Consider the following 21,576-nt stretch of genomic DNA (forward strand, 5'->3'; position numbering starts at 1 on the left):
ATCTATTCCACTTGCCATCTGTTACTGTAGGATTTCGAAAAGTGCTGAGTGTCACTAAGTCCCAGTGATCTCCTTAGTGAGGTGCGAGTTCATAATCAGCCTGCCATATTCAGTCAGACACACAGCAGCTTTGACGAGGACCGACAAAATTAAAATGGCTACATCTAATTAGTTTCATTCAGTTCATTGGTTCATCCTTTGTATCTTCTCAAACTTCAGGTATTAAAGAAAGACTGAAAACGAATTAAGCTGCTGCCAATTCAATAACTTCAGGCTTTATTCTTCGGCTGTGCTCAGGGAAGATCAACAAAAGCACGCGCTGAGAAGAGGCACGTCTCCACAAGTTGAACATTTCATTTTCAAAGGCCTGAATTTTGGAGAGCATTGAACACGATGGCAGAAAGTGATGGAGCTGTGGAGGAGCAGGAGATGGAGACACAGGAGGTCAACAGTGACGAGGAAGCCCTTTTACATTTTGGCAATTATAGTGAGGCTCGGGCCGCAGTCCCATGGGAACAACGCACATTCAAAGAGAAGGTGCTCCACAACATTGATCGGATCTTTCTCATTTTTCTTGCAGTCTTCCTAATGGTACACTTTGGAGATTTCCTGTATAAGATCTTGTCTGTGATCAGCTGGAAGAAAGTATTGGAGTTTATTCTGAACACTGTGTCATATCTCTTTACACAAGAGAATGATGAAGAGCTTATAGAACTGTAGACATTGCTGAAATTCATTCATTTTCCCTGATCGGAGTTCCACAGCTTTATACAAGATCGAATTGGAGCTGAATCCAATGTTAGGCCTCTTTCAGTAAAGCTTCTGTTAATTAACAGTACAGCTGTGAAAACTTGTTTTATAATGTAAATGTTTTGTGATTGATGTGTTTGCCATTGTGAGGTTTTTGTTCCTGTCAATAAAAAGCTTATGTCGATTCAATTTTGTTCACTTTTAATGTGGTTATGTCTGGAGCTGTTTGTTTTACTTTAAAGAAGTGCTATTCTATATTTTGGCTATGATATATTGTGTCTACATTTATCCTGGCCTCTACTAATAAAATATAGAGAAAAGATGATGCAATTAATCAAACAGAAAGCTTTGTATCAAGGTCAGAACTTAAAGGGATAGTTCACCCGAAATCTTTAATTCTGTCATCATTTAATCACCCTCAAGTTGTTCCAAACCTGTTTGAATTTCTTTCTTCTGCTGAACAAAAAATATTTTGAAGAATGTCAGAAACCAAACAGTGGATGGACCTCATTGACTTCCATAATATTTATTTTTCATATATACTATAGTCTTTGGGCTGTCCCACGTGCCAAGCATTTCACGCAGGTATCTGGGCCCACAGTGGGCTGCCCACAAGGGCCCCAAATGAGCATGTTTGCTGCATATGTTCTCCGACATTCTTCAAAATGTATTATTTTGTGTTCAGCAGTAGAAAGAAATTCATACAGGTTTTGAATAACTTTAAGGTGAGTAAATGATGACAGAATGTTCATTTTGGGATGACTATCCCTTTAATGACGGCTTAAAAAGCCCATACAAATTCGACTATTTTTTAGTTACATATTGAAACTTGTTTAGATTTGGAAGATTTAGCAGTTCATACAATATTTAAAAATCTCTGTATTCAGCATATGAGGTGTTGTTGAATGTGTAGCTGTTGTTAGCTAAACTGGAGGGGATTTTGATTCGAAAAACAAATTAAAAAAAGCCCAAACTTTTAAGACAATTCATATTTTATTTGTAGAATAAACAAGTTCAAGGCTTTTAATGTATAGAGAACTCCGCATAGAGAAAGGGTAAAACTGCCAAACATTCGCAAATATCATGTCTATGGATAGAATCATTGCTAGCACGCCATGAAAGAGGAAAAAATAGTATCCAATCATCGTCTCCCATTTTGACAGGGCGCATCGTGCCTCCAATCAGATCATCGCTTACTGCTTCATTCTTCAGCTACTTTCCTCCACTCGTCCTCTCTTTTCCGGAAATTGCAGCGTGACCGACGTTTCGTGTCTTTCGCAGACTTAAAGTATGTTTTCATTGACATTTCACTTATATGTTTAAAGTATTAAAGTGTGTTTAGGTACAGTTTTTTAAACTAGTATTCATGATTACAATTTAACTGTATTTCCACTCTGTAAGCACATGCTTATCAAGTTATATACATGGGGTTATATAGCCATACTCCATTTTGTTTCCTTGCGCTCTAGTCAAGAGTAGAATTGAAATATAGCAGAATGTAATTATAGTTAATAACGCAAATAATACGTGAAGGTTTGAAAAATGTCCTGGTTATTTGAATTATGCTGTAAAATATAAACCTGTCATTAACCCTAAACAAAGCATAACACGCTTGATAAACCTATTCAGTTGCTTAGCAGTTCAGGCAGAGTAAACATCGGACTATCAATCTCTGCATTACATTATACTATATTTAACTATATTATACTATTTCTTATATACTTAACTGATAAATTATGAAATTAATTACTAATGATTATAATTATTTTCACAATTTATCAGTTAAGTAACGTTATAATAAATATTAAATTTAAACCATGTTTCCAATCGTTTAGCACCCTTCGTGAGACCAAAGATTTCTTTGAGATTTCATATTTGATATTTTTATCTATATATTAGGAGCTGTATTTAATATATAGTTGTTTTTTAGTCAATATTTTAATGTTTGGTCAAATCTTCATTTATAATAAATAATAAAATAATATTATTTTATAAAAAAAGAAGAATTGTGAATTTTGATTGTGATTTCAATATTTTTTTTGTTAATCCATGTATTTGATCAAACGCTTCTTAAAACCAAATGAATAGAGGATACATATACACAAATCCATTAATCAGTTATAAATAAGTGTAACCTCTCTTCTAGAATGCGTTACGTGGCCGCTTACTTGTTGGCTGTACTGGGTGGCAACACCAACCCATCCGCCAAAGACATCAAGAACATCCTGGGGAGTGTCGGAATCGAGGCCGATGATGAGCGTCTTAACAAGGTGAATCCTGGATCTGATAAACCTGTTTTAAAATTGGATATATATGAATTATCATCCTAATACAATTTAAGTGTTTTATAATTAAACATCTTAAGATTCACCATAGCATTATTTTTTTATCCTCCACTCCTTACCATAAATAAATCTTGTGGGTATATTCTATTATTATTAGTAAACAATAAAATAAAAAGGATTTCCATACAGTTCTGTTGTTGCACATTGACCTCTGGTGCACTTTCCTTGTTCTTACTCAATAACACAGATGCTCATGTACAGTAACTAATTCCCCCAATGAGTCAATCCTCAGTTTTTTTGCTGTTACTCAACAGATCATCAGTGAACTGAATGGCAAAGACATCAATGAAGTCATGAATGCCGGTAAGGCTGCATTGCTTTTACCGTTTGACCTACACAATATTAAAATCATGTGAGTTCCTCATAACACTCACTTTTTTGTTGTTTCACTTGTATGTTTCCACAGGCCTCTCTAAGTTAGCCTCCGTTCCAGCGGGTGGTGCAGTGGCGGTTTCTGCTGCTGCCGCTAGTGGCGCTGGAGCCGCTCCTGCTGGGGAAGCACCTGCAGGTGGGTACTTTAATAAACCTGCTAATAGGGTTATTATAGTTAACTAAAACCAAAACCACAGAAAAATGTTTGGTACTTACTTTAAATAAACTAAACTTGACTATAATAAACTATAAAAAATAAAAAAACTTATTTTATAATAAGCTATTTTCATATAGTTTAAATTGTACTAAAACTTGTGTGTATATATACACATTACATTATATACATTAATAACACCAGGCACAACTTTATTTCAGTCCAGTTAATTTTTTGAATAGTGAAGATAATTTTAATGTTATAGGCTCTTGAATAAAACTGCTCATGATATTTTTTATTCACGTCATTTTTTATTCATGTTTACAGTTTTCCAGATGCATTTACTTTTTAAATTTTAGCTAAATTTTCTCTTGCACAATTTTCTAACCCTTTTGCTGGTGTTTTCCGTCACCTGTGAGGCATTGTTTTGTTATGGATGGATCTGATAATATAGTAGCATTTCTTCCTCATTCCCTTTTACTAAGTTGCTGAAGTCGGCTGATTTGCTCCAGTGATAAAATACTTTGTGTCTGAAGTCAGAAATAACCTGGAAAGTTTGTGCTATACATGTAATTTAAAATGTGAATGTTTGGTTTTCAGCGGAAGAGAAAAAGGAAGAGAAGAAGGACGAATCTGAGGAGTCTGATGAAGACATGGGCTTTGGCCTCTTTGATTAATCTTTCTTTTGTACCTGTAAAAATACAATAAAAAAGGAAAACATTTGTGTTTAAAGATGCTTTATGATTATTTGTCTGCGAAATGGTAAACCGTTTTGTGGTTACTGATCTAAGTTGAATAGGACTTGCCAAAACTTGTTGCATCCAACCTTTTGTGTGAGCAATACACAGTATTTATTAATCTTGGTTAATGTTAGTTAATGAAAAATACAACTGTTAATGTTAGCTCATGTCCATTAAGTAATAACAGACATGACTTTAGATTTTAATAATGGTCTTCTAGTAAATGCTGAAATTAGCTGACATTAAGTATTTTTCATTGTTAATTCATGTTGACTAATGAAACCTTATTGAAAAAGGTCACTGCTAAAGTTTAAAACAATAGTCACATTTGTTAGATATAAATCCTTGATCATGAAAAATTAAGGCTCGTTTCAAGTTATAAAGAACAAAACCAAGGAATTGGTCTTCATTAATAATGTAATATTGAAAGATTATCATTGTTTCCTAAACATTCCTACTGCACCTTCTCCATCTCCCGTTGTTCAACAAACTTTGGCTCCAAACTAATTTCATTACTAGACTCAATAGTTGGCATGTCAGAGCACTCGCAACAATCATTTACAGTTGTCTCTGCACATTAAACAGATCAGATCAAATATATTAACACTAAAAATCACCCTTTGGAGGAAGGTGACTTCTAAAATAACAAGTGCCTGGCAAAAGGCTCTGAGCATGTGTTGGTCAGATGTCAATTGCAGTATTGCAGCCATCAATCACTCGTCTCTGGTGTATAAAAATAGGACCAGGTGGCAGAATAGCATAAACTGGCAAAACCCTGTCATTCTGACTGGCCACTGCCTCTCTCTCTCTAAAATAAGCCTGAGTTTAATTTACTGCTCAAAGTAAATCAGGGTTGCATTATAATGAAGAAGCTTCTGCTGCTCTCCACTCCAGGACTTTAAAGATATGAACTATCATGTAAGTAGCCTAAAATTTTACACATGTAAGATTAGAGGTGAACTCGGATTAACTGGTGGGTAATATGGGAAATCTGTGCCATTTAAAAGACATGTATTCTTTAGAAAACGCATGAAATTGATCATTATCAGGGTTTACTGGGAAGACATTTCAGTTTTTAGTCCCAGACTAAAATGCATGTTTGAGCTGTTTTAACTAAAAGCAACTTGCACTGGCGTATCTTAAAATATGTCAGTGCCACTGTTTTGTCTGAAGATGAAGATGCACATCTGTAATGTGTTTTTTCTAAGGCATGTTTATAAATCTTACTGAAATGTCCTAATTGAACTAAGGCTTAATCCTTGCTTAATCTAAGCCCTGTCTGTAAAACCAGGCCTACATGTTTTACATTAGGTTTTAGAATTTGTTTGTCCAAATCTTTTAAAAGACAACATGCTTGCAATCCATTAGCAACAATGACATAAACCAAGCCAGTCTGAATGTGAGGAGGACGTGAACATGAAGAGAACAAAAGAAGTCAGACAAAATGAGGTAGAGGAACAAAGGTGGGGCAAAGGGAAGCATTCTGAAGAGGTACAAACAGACTCTGAGTTACCGGAGGAGTTCTGTCATGGTCTTGAAGATCGACCCTGGAACCTGAACTCAGTGGAGCAGTTACTATATATCAGCCTACCAGCATGGGTACAAAGAGGTGAGGAGCCGAATACACATGATAGTTCTAGATTCAATGCACTTCCAACTTTGTTACTGACACTCTCAGCTGTCACTGGTGATTCTGGAGTTGGGAAAACATTAGTTGTGCAGTTGAAGAGCAAAGCTTTATGAAGGACAGTGGGCAGCCCTCCATCACTCTTACCCTCATTACGCCCCATCACACCTGCTCTACAGAGCCAGAAGCAAATGTCAGGCACATGCTTTTGTGGTACAAGTTGTCCAACTAATGTCGGGGACACACTGATACATTCTAAGACTGAACTTAACACACTTACAGACTGTTACCAACGACTGGAGCAGATTTTAAACACAGACTGAACGTAACTGTCTCTGACTCGGTGCGGATCAGTCGTTTGTGTCAAATTACATTCATAATCGACCTTACAGTCGTTAAGTGTGTTCCCGGCTTTAGTGAAATAGATGACAAACACTAAAAAACATACTCTAAGAACATTATGCTAACGTTGCCTTAAGATATTAAAGCGTTTTCTCCAAACGTTAAAGTCCAGTATTTTCTTAAATTCAAAAGTGTCCAGTTTGCAAACATTATGGCAATGTTACTTTTGAATGTTGTCTGAACATTCCGAAACAAGTAGTAACATTTCAAAATGGTACGAACGTCCAACTAAAATGTTTCAGAAAAAAACGGTGAATAATTGATGTATAAATTCTAAATTTTGTGGTAATGTTTTGAGAACATTATTAAAAACCAGATAAAATCTTGAAACAAAAAACTATGAGAGAACCTTGCCAGAACATTCTGAGAACGTTCCTGTTTAGCTGGATCTCAAGTGACATACAGCCCCGAAAAGTATTTAAACAGTTAATTCATTTAAAATGCATGATACAGTATCATTACACAACCATTCAAACATTATTATTATTATTTTTTTAAATTGATTTTATTTAAAAAAAAATTCATCAAAGAATCTTGAAAATAACTGTTATGGTTAGCACATTGATTCAATGTTTCTGGAGCAGCAAATCAGCATATTAGAATGATTTCTGAAGAATCATGTGACACTGAAGACTTGAGTAATGATGCTGGAAATTCAGCTTTGCCTCTGAAGGGTTGGTCAAAATCCCTTGTCTCTTCAGTCAGTTATATATATATTTCATTCCATATCCTTTTGAATGCGTACATTACTTTTATACAAATCAATAATCAAATATATATATATGTGCATTATCACATAATCATTTCTATATTCTTTTGTGCTTGTGAAATTATATATTTTCTCTAGAGAGCAATGCCATTTCTCTGCCTTTCTTCCTGAGGAGCTATGTTTTGGCTAACTGATAATACGAAGCTCAAGCACTCTTCGGCCTTGGCGATGTTATTTGGTGGTGTTCTGTGTGTGTGTGTTTGACTTTCTACGTAGGCATTTGGGACACAACGCTCATCCTCATCGGCGCTCTCCTCTAACAGTTAGGTCAACTCTGACCTAAATCTAAGGATTGGCGACAGCTATCCTGACTAATGGCGATAGGCACCTTTTATCTGCTCACATGTGTGAAATTGTTTATGGTTCTATATTCTCTTAGCCAATCAGATGTATGATGATGCTATGCTTGCCCTTGCAAAATGGTATAATTGGTGTATGATTTTGTGTAAGGTAGAATTGGCTTGCGACCTCCTCGTGAGACTTTGACGCTCGCTCTACCGATGAAACTGCAAACTATTCTTCAGTAAATTTTTATCTTTTTGATTGAACCTCACGACTCCTGGTCTTCTTTTCTACATATCTGGTCTCGGGTCTTATAACTGTTACCCCCCTAACAGTTTGGTGGAGGATGCGGGCAACCATTCTGTGGTGACATCTCTGGCAAATCAGCAAACAAGGTAGAAAGATTTTATTAAGTATTAGGGCTGTCTGATTGGAAGAGATTTTGAAGGGGAACGGGAGAGCTTCACTCCGACGAGGCGAGTGAAGATTATTTATACTACGAGAGTATAAAGGGTTGCTGTTTTGTTTAAAACAGCAAAAGTGAAACGCACTCTGTGGGGGCCCAGTGGGGCAATACGGGTGTGGTACACCACCCCAGCAGAGGGCGTCCCTGGATTAGGTCCAGTGGCACCGCAAAACCTGATCAATCTCTTCCATCTCAGATAGGGGATCCCCGAAGTTAGTGATTCAGGCAGATAGGGAACAAGATGTTAGTTAAATCAATAAAATAAAATAAAAATAGTAAAATATAGGGTTGTTTGCCAGGGATGCATCAGGAACGGTCCCAAACAAATAAATATATATATAGTGTGACCCAAATTGGCATAGACCAGTTTTATGTGACTTGGGAAGTGAAACATAATTTGCAGTTTCATTGTGTAGAAGTCTCACTATTGTTGCTAAACGTATTTTTCCGCCAAATTTATTGTTGTGGCTGCTAAATCTTTTTCTGTGGTGGTTTTTCATCTGTGACCAATAAGAATGACTGATAAAGAAAAAAGTCCTGACCAAATGGAAGAGAGCGAACGCTGTAAACAGCTCTGCTCTGACGAGCTCAAATCAAAGAAATACGCACAGCTCATTAAGAAAATGGTCAGTCAGGGGTTTGATTCTGATTGGAAAATCACACAGCAGTTAGACTGGCTGCAAACAAAAAAAAAAGCTGATAAAGTCAAATTTTTATCCGTGTTTGCCCTATTCATGGATTTGTAAGATGGGTGGTATACCAATAACTCCTGAAAAAAAAAAAAAAAAAAATCCCTAACATGATTAATGGGTGGTCCAGCTTGATTGCTCAACGTGATAGGATGACAAAAATTATCGGACGAGAGATAGGATCTGATCTGTGCAGTATGAGTGAAGGTCTAAAGGCAGTGTGTGATCAGGCTGAGAGAGCTGCGAAATGTGAGACGGTCTCTCGTGCTCCCTCCGCCCCCACCATCTCTTCTCAGACTGTTCAGGCGGCAGCTTTAGCCGGTCAGACTGAGAACCAGTATGATGGACCCTATACTGAGGTGCGCGGACTGTTGAATGTGGCTGTTGTAACCAATCGATCTTGAAATCACTTCTGAAACTTTGTATATAGAAGGTCTAAATGGCAAACAGGTGTATCACAAATCTGTTTCTGTCCCTCTAACCATTTCTAACTCTGAAAATGTATATTAGACTGAATTTTGGGTAGGAGAAAACACTGTTTACATTTTGAAAAACCTTGAAGCTGATGTTTTGCTTTCTAAAAATAAGCTAGTGCTTGGCTGCAATGAAACAATTCGCTTATCTCAGACTGGCCCCCACCATGAGGAGAGATGTGCAGTGGCTGATTCTATTCAGCCTCTGAGCATTCCAGGTCCCTTGCATGAAGCCAAAAGACAATACCCTTTGAGAAATGAAGCACGAGAGGGAGCTGAAACTATTCAGACTGTTTTGAAGGCCCTCCAAAACGGGGGAGTCAAAGTGAACTTGAAGAAAGCACAGCTAGCATTACCTGAAGTGACTTATCTGGGACAGATTGTGGGGGTGCGTGGCCGACGCATCCCCCCCGAACGAGTTAAAGCTATTATTGAACTTCCAAAGCCAAACACTGTCACTGGTTTAAGGCAAGTGATGGGTCTTTTGAATTACTGCCGCCAGTATGTTTCTGAATAGACTAAACTCTCTAAACCACTCACAGAGGCACTGAAAGGAGGAAGACCTGGATCGGATTTGATCGACTGGACTGAGGAGATGGAGGAGGCTTTCGTGAGTATCAAAGAAACTCTTGCTTCCTCCCCAGCATTACGACATGCCGATGCCAGCAGGCCTTTCCACCTATGGACATGGGTGGGGACCCGGTCTTACTCCGCTGCTCTGGGTCAAAAGGTTCTGGGCCGGAACTCGTATGGGATGGTAGGATATTATTCTGCTCCTATTTCTGTTTCAATGGCAGGGCAACATCCGTGCCTGTTGATATGTGACTGTGCAGAGTGGGCAGTGACATTGTGACACATCAAAAGGTGATACTGCACACCAGACACCAGATTTTGAAACTGTTAACAAATACCCGTTTAGGCTCCATCTCTAATCAACGACGAGCCAAATGGGAGACCACTCTCTTGAGTAAAAATGTGGACATACAAATTGACATTGAAAACTGCTATCAATCCTGCCTCCTTGCTTCCAGAAGAAGGAACTGCACACAACTGTGCCCGACTGATCGAGGCGGACAGCCAAAGCCCTCTTCAATCTGAACCCCTGTCTAATGCTATGAACTTGTTCGTGGACGGCTCCAGCTTTCATGAGCAGGGAACACGCTTCGGCCCCGTATGGAGGCGCAGGGGATTTCTGACTACTGCAGGACTTCCTATCTCACATCAACAGCAGGTACAAGAACTTATGAATGCCTGTGATCTTCCCGCAGAAGGAGCAGTCATCAAAGTCACCGGGCACGCTACTGACAGCTCCCCGGAAGCCAAAGGGAACCACGCTGCAGACGCTGCTGCCAGAGAGGCTGCAAAACTGACTGAATCGTGGGTGAGTGTGATGGCTCTTTCCCTTCAGGAGAATGAAACTTCCAGAGACATTTTTGAACTTTATGCAGAGGATGACCCTGAAGAGATAGAACAGTGGACAAAGTTAGGAGCACAGAAAAATTCTGAAGGACTTTGGAAATTTAATGGACGCTTTGTTTGCCCTGTTTCTGCTAGAAATGAACTTATGTCATTGTATCATGGGTTGGCACATGCAGGGCCTGAGAAATTACATGCAATGATTTCAAAAACCTGGTGGTGGTCAAAGCTGAGGGCTTCTTGCAATGATTTCTGTAAGAGATGTTTAGTATGCCTTAAGGTTAATTCTTCCTCAAAGCTGAAAATTCCCTTAGGACATGCCCCCCGACCTCAGGGTCCGTGGACACACCTCCAAATTGATTTCATAGGTCCATTGCCCCCTAGTGGAGGGTTCACATACATTCTAATGATTGTTGATCTTTTCTCCAGATGGGTGGAGGCATTTCCACTGAGAAACTGCACCGCAGACGCAACCGCAAAAGTAATGTTGAATGAAATTTTCCCAAGATGGGGCTTACCCTTACAAATTGATTCAGATCAGGGTACACATTTCACGGGAAAGGTAATGAAAAATGTCATGAAACTGATGGGAGTGAAGCAACACTTCCACATCCCGTTTAGGCCTCAGTCTAGCGGCTCCATTGAACGTACAAACAGAACACTCAAAACGTCATTGAGAGAGAGATTGTTGGAGTGGGGGAAAGGGTGGCACGCAGCTGTTCCAATGATTCTTTTAAGTCTGAGAACCAGCCCTAACAAAACTACTCAGATCAGTCCTTTTGAAATAATGACAGGTCGTTACATGCGACTGCCTTGGGATGCTCCCCTGCAACATGAGGGACCGTCCGGGCCATTGAAAGATGTTTTACAAAATTATCTGAAGGCTTTGGATAACTGTTTACGCGATACACGAGTTAGTGTCAGTGTCCGACAAGCAGAGAGAGATAATGTTGAGCAAAAAGACATGCCTGCCTTGCCTAAATAGGTGACAATGTAATGTTGCAAAGAGAGATTGTTTCTCCTCTAGGTCCAAAATTTGATGGACCTTTCCAGGTGCTCTTGACAACTAGTACATCTGTTTTACTTGACAGAGGGGTTCTGGGTACTGTCTGGAGACATTGGTCACAGGTGAAACCACTCGATAAAGGTTCCAACCAAATCACCGCATCATAATGACGAACTATCTCGTAAACAGTAAAGGTCTGTCGTTTATATGTGTGATAGTGTAAAATTCTGTAACAATGTTTTATCATTACAGATGGCGGAATCCGACGATATATTGAAGCTGCTAATTCTTTAGGAAGAAGTGCGAAATACCAAACGACTGAAAGTGAGGTGGGCCATCATTCGATTGGCACTCCCTCTCTCGTTTGTGGCTTTGATTATAATAGCCTTATCATTCCTGATGTATTCAGATTTCAATTTGGACCGGTAGACTCCATGCGTTCTCCACTCACTGGGATTGTGAGGAGATTTATAACCGTCCATCATGGGTTCAATACCCATGCCTAAATTCAACTGAGGGTCTAAATTTTATTTCAACCATGTATCAGAACGTTAATGATCGCTGCTATCGCTTGGACGGAAATGAGACGGTGACCTTTTGGCTTGGTCACTCCCCAAATTATCCCTGTAATACCCTCATTATGCAAAATGGTTGGCTCTTCTTTGTTTTTGTGTGTGTATGTGTGTTCGTTTCTTCTTCTCATATATTTGCAGGTCTTCTTGCAGTAAGTTGAATCCTGCCGAGGAGGAAAGCAGACTGATCAAGCTGACAAACCGCCTGATCGATAAACTGAGGAAGAACAACATTGATGCCCTGTTGTGAGTGGAAGGTGGGAGAGCCTTGAAATGGGGACTGGAATTTTTAGTTTCCAGCATGTCCGTAAAGAGGCGAAGAGACTTTTGTGACCCGCCAGGGAAGCATTTGTCACCACTCCACCTTCCGTAGTGACCTCACTTGTTAGACCAGACGTGGCGGTATTGGGCCCCACATAGGTCTAAAACGGGGGACTGAAGGGTTGGTCAAAATCCCTTGTCTCTTCAGTCAGTTATATATATATTTCATTCCATATCCTTTTGAATGCGTACATTACTTTTATACAAATCAATAATCAAATATATATATATGTGCATTATCACATAATCATTTCTATATTCTTTTGTGCTTGTGAAATTATATATTTTCTCTAGAGAGCAATGCCATTTCTCTGCCTTTCTTCCTGAGGAGCTATGTTTTGGCTAACTGATAATACGAAGCTCAAGCACTCTTCGGCCTTGGCGATGTTATTTGGTGGTGTTCTGTGTGTGTGTGTTTGACTTTCTACGTAGGCATTTGGGACACAACGCTCATCCTCATCGGCGCTCTCCTCTAACAGTTAGGTCAACTCTGACCTAAATCTAAGGATTGGCGACAGCTATCCTGACTAATGGCGATAGGCACCTTTTATCTGCTCACATGTGTGAAATTGTTTATGGTTCTATATTCTCTTAGCCAATCAGATGTATGATGATGCTATGCTTGCCCTTGCAAAATGGTATAATTGGTGTATGATTTTGTGTAAGGTAGAGTTGGCTTGCGACCTCCTCGTGAGACTTTGACGCTCGCTCTACCGATGAAACTGCAAACTATTCTTCAGTAAATTTTTATCTTTTTGATTGAACCTCACGACTCCTGGTCTTCTTTTCTACATATCTGGTCTCGGGTCTTATAACTGTTACCCCCCTAACACCTCACAGGAATAAATTGTATTTTAAAATATATTAAAATATGGCAGAATTTGAAAGAACCTTCTACAACCAAAACATAGGTAGAAGTTTGATGACAAAACTGATTACTAAAAAAACAAAGACAGTCCAACGAGCTACACTTCATGATGTGCGCCAGCTGAAAAGTTATTTCTGAGAAAAGCTCAAGCAGCAATTGTTTGCAGATTCCACTTGGTTTGATATTGTTTAATGCCAGAACTTAAAGTGACTTAAGTGTCCGCAACCTTTTTGAGGCGACTAGCACTACATCCAGTCTAATGAACTGTACTATAAATGTAAATATGCACATGCTAAAATGAAATCTCTCTCTTCAGCTTTGCTTTGTAACCTAGCAGAACAGTTTGACATTTGGACCTTTCACAACAGCATCTTGCCGTGTCGTCTCATATCCTACGCCCTCCTGCCGTACACTCTGCCCACTACAGCTCTCATCTCGTTCATCTATAGGTAAGATCTTTAGTCTAAATCAGGTGCTCATATTCTTGTTTGAGTATCGTATCAGTAGAGAAATATTTAAGTACCTATACTGTCACTCCTAGTGTTGTTTTGCATATGTGTGTGAATAGATTTTTGTGCTGGGCGAAGAAACTTCCCCACCAGGCTCTGAATGCAGTCAGGGAATTCAAACAGGAAGTGATCGAACACCTGCGGTTCGCCCTCACACACTTGAGAAGACTGTTGCCGAACCGGTAAAACAATGCTTTCATACATGATTGAACTAGCAATCAACATGAAAATACACATGACGTGACGTCACATTACGGACATAATTATATGTTCCTGAATTTTTCCAGATTCCTGCTTTTGCAAACTCTTCCACCTTTGGTCTCCACGTCTGCTCTATTTCTTGCACCCTGGTCCTGTCTCCCCCCTCTTTCTTTGACTTTCCTTCCCTGTTCCTCTTTTCCTTTACTTTCTATTGCTTTGCGCTTTCTGTCATGCCGTCTTCCTACTTCAACCTGGAAGAAGCATCCGGAGCGCAGGAGCCAGACCCGGCCTCTGTGGTTTAGACAACGATCTTTCCTCTGTTTCCAGCTCGCTGGATCCGGCGGTTTCTGCAAAAAGACCGATAACATCATTACAGATGCAAAGCCACTATCTTCAACCTTCCTCCTGCAGCTCAACTTGGAGTTAGAAATGAACAGCCATTTTGAAACACCACAGCTTCAGAAGGACACGCTAGATTATGATAGAAGCTTATTACTTGACTTGGACAAGCGCAGGAACGCAGAAGTAAATCTCTCTTCTCCTTGTATCTCCTACATGGATGTGCAAGAGGAAGACTGAAGGACAGTGCGTTATTATTGCAGACAAAAGTCTCTCTAATGGCTGATTCAAAACAATGACACTGGCAACATGTGTTTGTTGTTTTGACTTAAAACAGTGATCACCCTGCCTTAAATTTTAAGTTTAGTCAACTCAAATATTTAACTTAGTAGTTGTTTAACTTAAAATTTTAAGGCAGCACGAACACTTACTGTTTTTTAAGTTTAAACAACTTTTTTTTTCCAGTGCATGTGGAGAATAGTTGGTTGATAAGCTGAAAATGGAAAGATATGCATATCCGTGTTGTTATTGTTAACTAGAGCTAAAACTTTTAAATATTATTTCGGGGAATTGATATAAAGCTGAAATAAAATATAATATAAATATTAGGTGAAAAACGTAAACTTAAAAAAAAATAGTAAATAAAATAAGTACTAAATTGAATAAAACTAAAATAAACAAAATTCTTTAAAGAAAACAAAACAAAGACTAATAAAAATGGCAAAAGTACATAATATTACTAAATTATTATTTAAATTTAGTAGTAAGAATAACAAACGTTTTGTGAATGTTAACAGAATGTTTTATGTATGCAAGATTGTTCAAATCTAATAAATGCATTATCAAGTTGGATTTGGGCAGCCTGATTTATTGAAACTGATTATTGCATTTATATATATAAAAAAATGAAGGATGGATCAAATGAAAATAAAAATTTGATTGCACATATCAGCATAAAACTATAGCAGTCAGTAGTTCATATTACTGACATATACTTTTTTAGTCATTCATTAACTAAGTTTACTATGCTCATTAACTGTTTTCTATTTTGAATCATTTAAATTTGGTTTTTGATACAATTTTAGAAGAAAATAAGTGAAATCAACAACCCTTTACAAAACATATTTATTCAATATATTTAATCTTTATGGTGTAAATCTTCTGCATATGCCCGCATACACATTTACAACATATTTCAAATATATACATGCTTAGTGAGTATAGTTTACAAATTTGAGGTATAATATACAGATTAAAAAACATTATATAAATAAAAATAATGAATGCAGTTGTGCAAACATTTGCAGAATACATAAAAATTAACATTAAGATAAGGCTTGTTTTTTAATGTACACTATGCAACATAATATGCAAAAGTTTAGCATGTTCATTAAGAGTGAACCGCTTATGTCAGAGGCTGGTGGTTTTGGTTTCTTTAAAAATATTCACAGTGTTTCCTCCTAAATTTCACATTCATTTATTAATGTTTTATGGTGCAAGCCAACCAGTTGTTTCTGGTGTGTTAGCACACTATTTGGGTTATTGTGCAAAAAAACATTCATAACTTCATTACATCTTTTTTTTTGTGTTGCTACATTTCAAAGGTATATCCAGTAAAACACTGACAACTAGGCCCTGTTTACACCTGGTAGTAAGATGTGTTTTGGTCGATCGGATCTCCAGTAGACGAGGGAGACACATTCCCGTTTACACCTGGTGTTTAAATCCGTCTCTTTTGCCCACTTTTCAACCACATCTTTAAATTAATGTATGCGTAAATGTATGTTTTTTTTCAGATCTTTCGATCTAATGGATGAAATAAGCGCATGCAATTTATATATGAATGCGCCTGGAGACAAACTTTCGTTTCTGCCAGACAATGCCGAACGCGGTGAGTGTGTGTTAGAAATCAGGAATGGTGAGAGAGCATTGTTTGGTACGTTTTTCCTTTTACTTTACGTCTTCAAACCAAATTTGTCTCTGAACCAAAATGCCGCCTGGCTAGTCCGTTTACCATAATGGCGGCCTTTTGTAGCTTTTCTTTTTTTACAGTGTACAGTCCGAACGCATTTGACCACATGAGCACCTACACTACCAAAGCAATCTGGTTGAATGGTTGAAAATGGACAAGCTCAAAACATTTTAGACCCTGTTTACACCTGTATTTAGCGTCATCCACTTGTGATCCGATCGACCAAATCGTATCTTAATACCATAAGCTTCTACAAGCTTATGAATTCTTGATCAGAGTTCTGCGTGGTCTGATCCTCAGCTTTAATGTCAGGGAGATGCGGATGGCTCTCGCTCATGTGAGTGAAGCGATCTTGGAGATACTGGTTCCCAAAGCCCATGATGTGGCCTGTGGCCTGGCGATGTAGATTAGCGACTTGGGCTGTGAAGTCCAGAGAGAAGGCAAACTTCACCAGCTCTGGTGCCACGACGGGCGGGGACGTTTTCTTATTTGGAACTTCTGACTGAACATATTGATCAGCCATTTGCTGGAAGGACCTGTAGGTGATCCCGTCCAGAAAAGTGGACACGGTGACGTTCTCTTTCAGCTGGAGGAACAGGAGATGAGAAAACGTTAGTGGGAAAAAGGAAATGGGTGGACCTCCATTTAACATTTCATATATGTTTGAAACTGAAATAAACACCTGCAAAACTAAAACAAAATGTCTCAGTAATGTTTAGTAGTGATTTCAGAAGGAATGCGATACACTTACCCTGTCATCGATTATGTCCCCTTGATGTTTTATCAGTTCTGTGATTCTCCTGACAACCTCTTCTTGTGAGACTATAGTTGCAGAAATATGATAGAAAATGTAAGAAATGTTATAAAAGATACTGTGCACTTTGAACATCAAGAAAAACAACAACCTGAGACTAATGCCTATTCGCTCATTATTCACTCTTAACGTGGCTTTCAAAACCTGTATACCGGGATTCTTTTTCGCTGAACACAAAATGTTTTTTAAAATATTTTCACCCAGCTTTTCCGTACATTAACAGGTTACGGTGGCGACATCTGTCAAACTCCAAAGGACAAAAACACCATAGAAGAACACAGAAGAAGTAGTTCAAAGACTTCTGAGCCTTTGTGTGAGAATTTGATATGCGGCGCAGAAGTTCTTAATTAAATGATAATTAGTATTACTTCAGAAGTCATGAACTCCTTTTATGGCAGTTTCTGTCCTTCATAGTCACTATGAAGATATGTTGAAAATGTAAAATTATGTTTTGCGTTCCACTAAAAAAAAAACAGCACATGGTTTTGGAACAACACAAGAATGAGCAAATAATTATTTAAATGATTAGTGATTCAATTTCAAATTGCTTAAGTGAAAACTTGCCATTTATTTAACTAATTTAAATTCTGTTAGATTCAGTTGTCCAAACCTGTATGATTTTCTTACTTTGGTGGAACGAAAAAACAACTTTGAAGAAATGGAGACATTTCTCAAAATATCTTCTTTTGTGTTCCACAAAAGAAAGAAAGTGTTTTGAAACAACATGATGGTGAACTATCTGTTCAATCTCATCCTTCTTCAGTTGTCTTGAGTAATTGAAACTGTAGAGAAACTAGCTGAACCCTATAATGGTTTGTAGCATCCTTTCTACCTAATATTTAACCCATCTTATTTGCATAATTCAAATAGAGTCTATTATAATAACACTCACCCTTAACGCCACTCTGGTCTGTTGGCTGAGAAGTGGCATTGTCAACGTCATCAGCTGGATTGTCTTTCACTTCATGCACAATTTTCTCCAGTTCTTCTGACATTTTCTCATAGTACGAGTTGGTGGGTTCCACCATCTTAACAGCTGTGAAAAAAAAAAAAAGTATTTAGAATTTTCTCCCCATATATATATGCAAGCTTCAAACTAATGCAAAGAACATACATAATACAGCTGAACATACATTGAGAAAATCTGATACATACATTTTTCAGTGGACATATCTCCACTTCGCCTCCATTTTAACGATCTCCTGTGCAACGATTTCTTTTTCAAAGACTTTGAGCGCCGCAGGTTGATGTCGCCATCAGCTATAGGCAAACAAAACATTTGGGGTGTTGAGGGTTGGGAAAGTGGGAGCTGTTCTTCAGTTCTCTGATGATCTGGTTCCTTTTCAATGCTTCCTTTGGAAAACCAGTTCAAGAAAGTCTTCCATACAGTGGGTTTCTTTTTCTTCTTGCCTTCTTTGTCCTTTCTTTCCACGGTGGAAGACTTTGGCGTCTTTGAATTTGCCGTCTTTGAATTAATATCTCCAACAGTTAATGTACTTGTTTGGGGGGCAGCATCATTGATTTTCCCTTCTTCCTCCTTGCCCTTATCCAAATTTTGAGACCTCTTCTTGGGTTTGCCATTGGACTTCTGAGACCCATTAGAGCCATCGTTGCGACGCAGACTGCTTTTAACTTTCCACTTTTTGGATTTCTTCTCAGAAGACATCTCCTTTTTTTCCAGTTGTAGTTCAAGGACAGACTCATATCTAATGTTCTCATCTGAGATGGAGGCTTGTGAAGTCAAGTTAAGAGATGCATGTTTGTGATCTCTTATCTTCTGCTCTGTGCTGGGGACCCATTTGCGTGCTCTGTCCTCCAGTCTCCGAGGACACTGAGATCCATCGTTAAGGCTTTGACTTCGCTTAACATACACCTCGAGCAACCGTTTCTTATCCTTTTCTCCAACTGACAGCAGCTGAGGGGTGTGATGGGAATCAGTTGAAATGGATGCCATGCTGTCACACTATAAAAAACAACAATGCAAATTAACATTGATTTTCTAGATAAAATATTTCATCAAAATAAAAAAAAGAAAGAAAAGAACTTAAAACAGGAAAAGTGCATTATACACTGACAAGGTAATCGTCCAATTCTAATAATTCGCCAAATATCGTCCGATTAATCGCTGCATTTTATGCTATAGCATAGGCCGAACAACAGCCTCAGTCACGTTCACTTTTTTAATCTCCTTTTAGCGTTCCTCAGATCTCAGAATTGCATCTTTCTGCAATTGTAAGGGTTTATATGATTTTCTCAACATTCGGTTAAGTAAATGAAGACAAAATTATTCTTTTTTGAGTGAACTACACTACACGTTTAAGAACTGTCACTATTAAAAATACTTTTAAATAGCATGGAAAAGCCACGCGTATTCAGCTAGCAATAAACACAACAACAATACGATATTATGCGACCAGTACTGGAATGCATTGAAATGTTAGAATAAACCATTGATTATTTGACTTACAATTTCTCGCACTCTTTGATGTTTGCTCTATCTCCAGTGGTGACAAACTGTTTGTGTCTTAATAAGGTTTCTTCGACATGTAAGCAAAGTTTAATGACGCCCTTCTTTTTTTTCTTTTTTTTTTAAAGATCCACCAATCAGCAGCCGCTTCTAGAGTGACATCGCCAGGTAGACTGACTCGTCAGGTGATGTTTACAGTTTCGACGCAGTCTATTTTTTCCGACGTACAGCAGGGAAATTGTTTAAAATGAAACCTAACCCATATAATCCCAAGTGGATTTAAAGAGGAGCTATATAGTTGTTCAATAATAGCTAATTAATACAATAAAACAACTATTAATTTTCCCCAATGTTTGGTTTACATGGATTTATGCCTAAACCGTGACGCACAAAAAAAGATTGCATCATTCTGTAGTCAGTAGGCCATTTACTCTAGGTTTTGTTAGATGTCATGTAGCTAGACTAAACTGTTTATGAGATAAATAAATTCCTTAACCTATAGCCTTATGTAGAGTCGCTTCGGATAAAAGCTAAATGTAAAGGATAAAACTAAATGTAAATGTAGAGACATTAGATAAGACATGGAAAATTGGACTCTGGCGCATAATAAAAATGAAACCAAGAAAAGACAAGTGTGTAAGAAAATTCAGGTGTGGCATTTCTGATTTTGTGAAAGTATGTCAAATAATGCACTAATGTTACCTGACAAAAATCAGAAAAAAGTTACAAGTCATATTATAGGATATATACACACCAGTAACAATTTGGTCTTCACTTGGAAATGACAGCAAATTTGACCATTAATATGACTTAACTTAATACATTATGTCACATGTTGTTGCATAAAAAATGAAAGAGAGGGAAAATCCATTCAGACTCAGAATCAAACCAGTTTGCCTTCTGTGTGCTTGCAGGCATGTTAATCAAAAATGACATTAGATCTTTTTCATACTTTCACTATTCATCCTTTAATTAAAACAGATGTAGCCTAATAGAAAGACATTTATATAGTCAGGTAATTGTTTATATTTATTGTATTCAGCAGTTTACTAAATTGGAAAATACATAAATGCATGAATACATAACTTCAATAACATTCGTTTGCATAAGCCTATTACAGTTATGTCCTTACTTTCAAAACATAGGTCTATATTGAGTTAGTGATGATAACAAGAATACAAGTATACCAAGGTGATTTCTTTTACTTTGTATACAGTACCAATAGTGTAGGTGTACATTACAGTGGTATCCAGTAAATGATGACAGATGCACTTTTTTATAGCACATTATATACACTACTTCCTGTATGGCTTACATATGCCATGTCATGTAAAGATACAGATCCATTCTGTCTTTATAATTCTGCGGGTTTTCTTTGTGGTCGACTCACACTAAACAGTTCAATACGATGGCCACTAGAGGTCGTCTGAAGGATGTGTGGGGACCGTGGCTGATTTACTGAAATCATGACAGTTTCCAGGAAGGCATTTGACTTGTCACCTTGTTTTCACTCAATACCTTTTGCATTACTGTAACTGCACGCACATGCAAAGCCTATCAGTCTGGGAAATTATGCTTACTCATACATATAATTCAGTTTTATTAGAGTAATTGCGAGCGACACGGCAATCAGCAAGACAACTTTAAGGAAGTATCTGTCCATGTACAGATGGGATTTTGATCCCATAGGCTGAACATGACCTTTGTTGTCAATTTGGCATTCAAGTGAGTGTGAGTGCAAACAGAGACACACATCTATTCTCATTATTTTAAACCGAGTAAATGTTTGATTTGGAGGTTCCAGGACTTAAGTAAGATAAAGTATTCCCTTCTTTGTTAACAATGCTGGCAGTGCACTGTCCAAACACACATATGTTCTCAGACAGAAGATTAATGTTGGCTGCATATGGCTTATAAAAATACAAATGTTTTCAGCATTTATGGTTATTATAACTACTGTATGAAGTGAATCTGTTTTTTTAATACGCCTTAATGATGCAAACATTACAAACCACTGTATTC

General features: G+C 37.9%; 3 protein-coding genes across 4 annotated transcripts; 2 read left to right on the plus strand and 1 right to left on the minus strand.

Moving 5' to 3' along the window:
- Positions 1-1,400: 1,400 nt before the first annotated feature.
- Positions 1,401-4,353, plus strand: rplp2 (ribosomal protein, large P2). Its single transcript, XM_079628496.1, has 6 exons — positions 1,401-1,475; positions 1,914-2,038; positions 2,897-3,020; positions 3,350-3,398; positions 3,502-3,603; positions 4,222-4,353. Exons 1-6 carry the CDS (start codon positions 1,416-1,418, stop codon positions 4,296-4,298), a joined length of 537 nt encoding a protein of 178 aa, XP_079484622.1. The 5' UTR covers positions 1,401-1,415; the 3' UTR covers positions 4,299-4,353.
- Positions 4,354-5,135: 782 nt separating this feature from the next.
- Positions 5,136-15,152, plus strand: LOC307007257 (uncharacterized protein). 2 transcript variants are annotated; one of them, XM_079629050.1, is made up of 5 exons: positions 5,136-5,279; positions 5,730-5,970; positions 13,569-13,701; positions 13,821-13,943; positions 14,049-15,152. In XM_079629050.1, the coding sequence occupies exons 2-5, from the start codon at positions 5,778-5,780 to the stop codon at positions 14,539-14,541; spliced, it is 942 nt and encodes a 313-aa protein (XP_079485176.1). In that variant the 5' UTR covers positions 5,136-5,279; positions 5,730-5,777; the 3' UTR covers positions 14,542-15,152. The 2 variants fall into 2 exon arrangements, with proteins under 2 accessions (XP_079485176.1, XP_079485177.1); XM_079629051.1 differs by having other exon boundaries at positions 13,590-13,701; positions 14,049-15,123.
- Positions 15,153-15,409: 257 nt separating this feature from the next.
- On the minus strand, positions 15,410-19,700 carry LOC307007192 (uncharacterized protein). The gene is made up of 5 exons (XM_079628947.1): positions 19,555-19,700; positions 18,243-19,050; positions 17,980-18,123; positions 17,025-17,095; positions 15,410-16,859 (listed from the first exon to the last, which is right to left on the minus strand). The coding sequence occupies exons 2-5, from the start codon at positions 19,039-19,041 to the stop codon at positions 16,524-16,526; spliced, it is 1,350 nt and encodes a 449-aa protein (XP_079485073.1). The 5' UTR covers positions 19,042-19,050; positions 19,555-19,700; the 3' UTR covers positions 15,410-16,523.
- Between the last annotated feature and the right edge of the window lie 1,876 nt (positions 19,701-21,576).

The sequence above is a fragment of the Phoxinus phoxinus genome, assembly GCF_949152265.1.
Source record: "Phoxinus phoxinus genome assembly, chromosome: 11".
In the NCBI taxonomy this organism is placed as follows: Eukaryota; Metazoa; Chordata; class Actinopteri; order Cypriniformes; family Leuciscidae; genus Phoxinus; species Phoxinus phoxinus.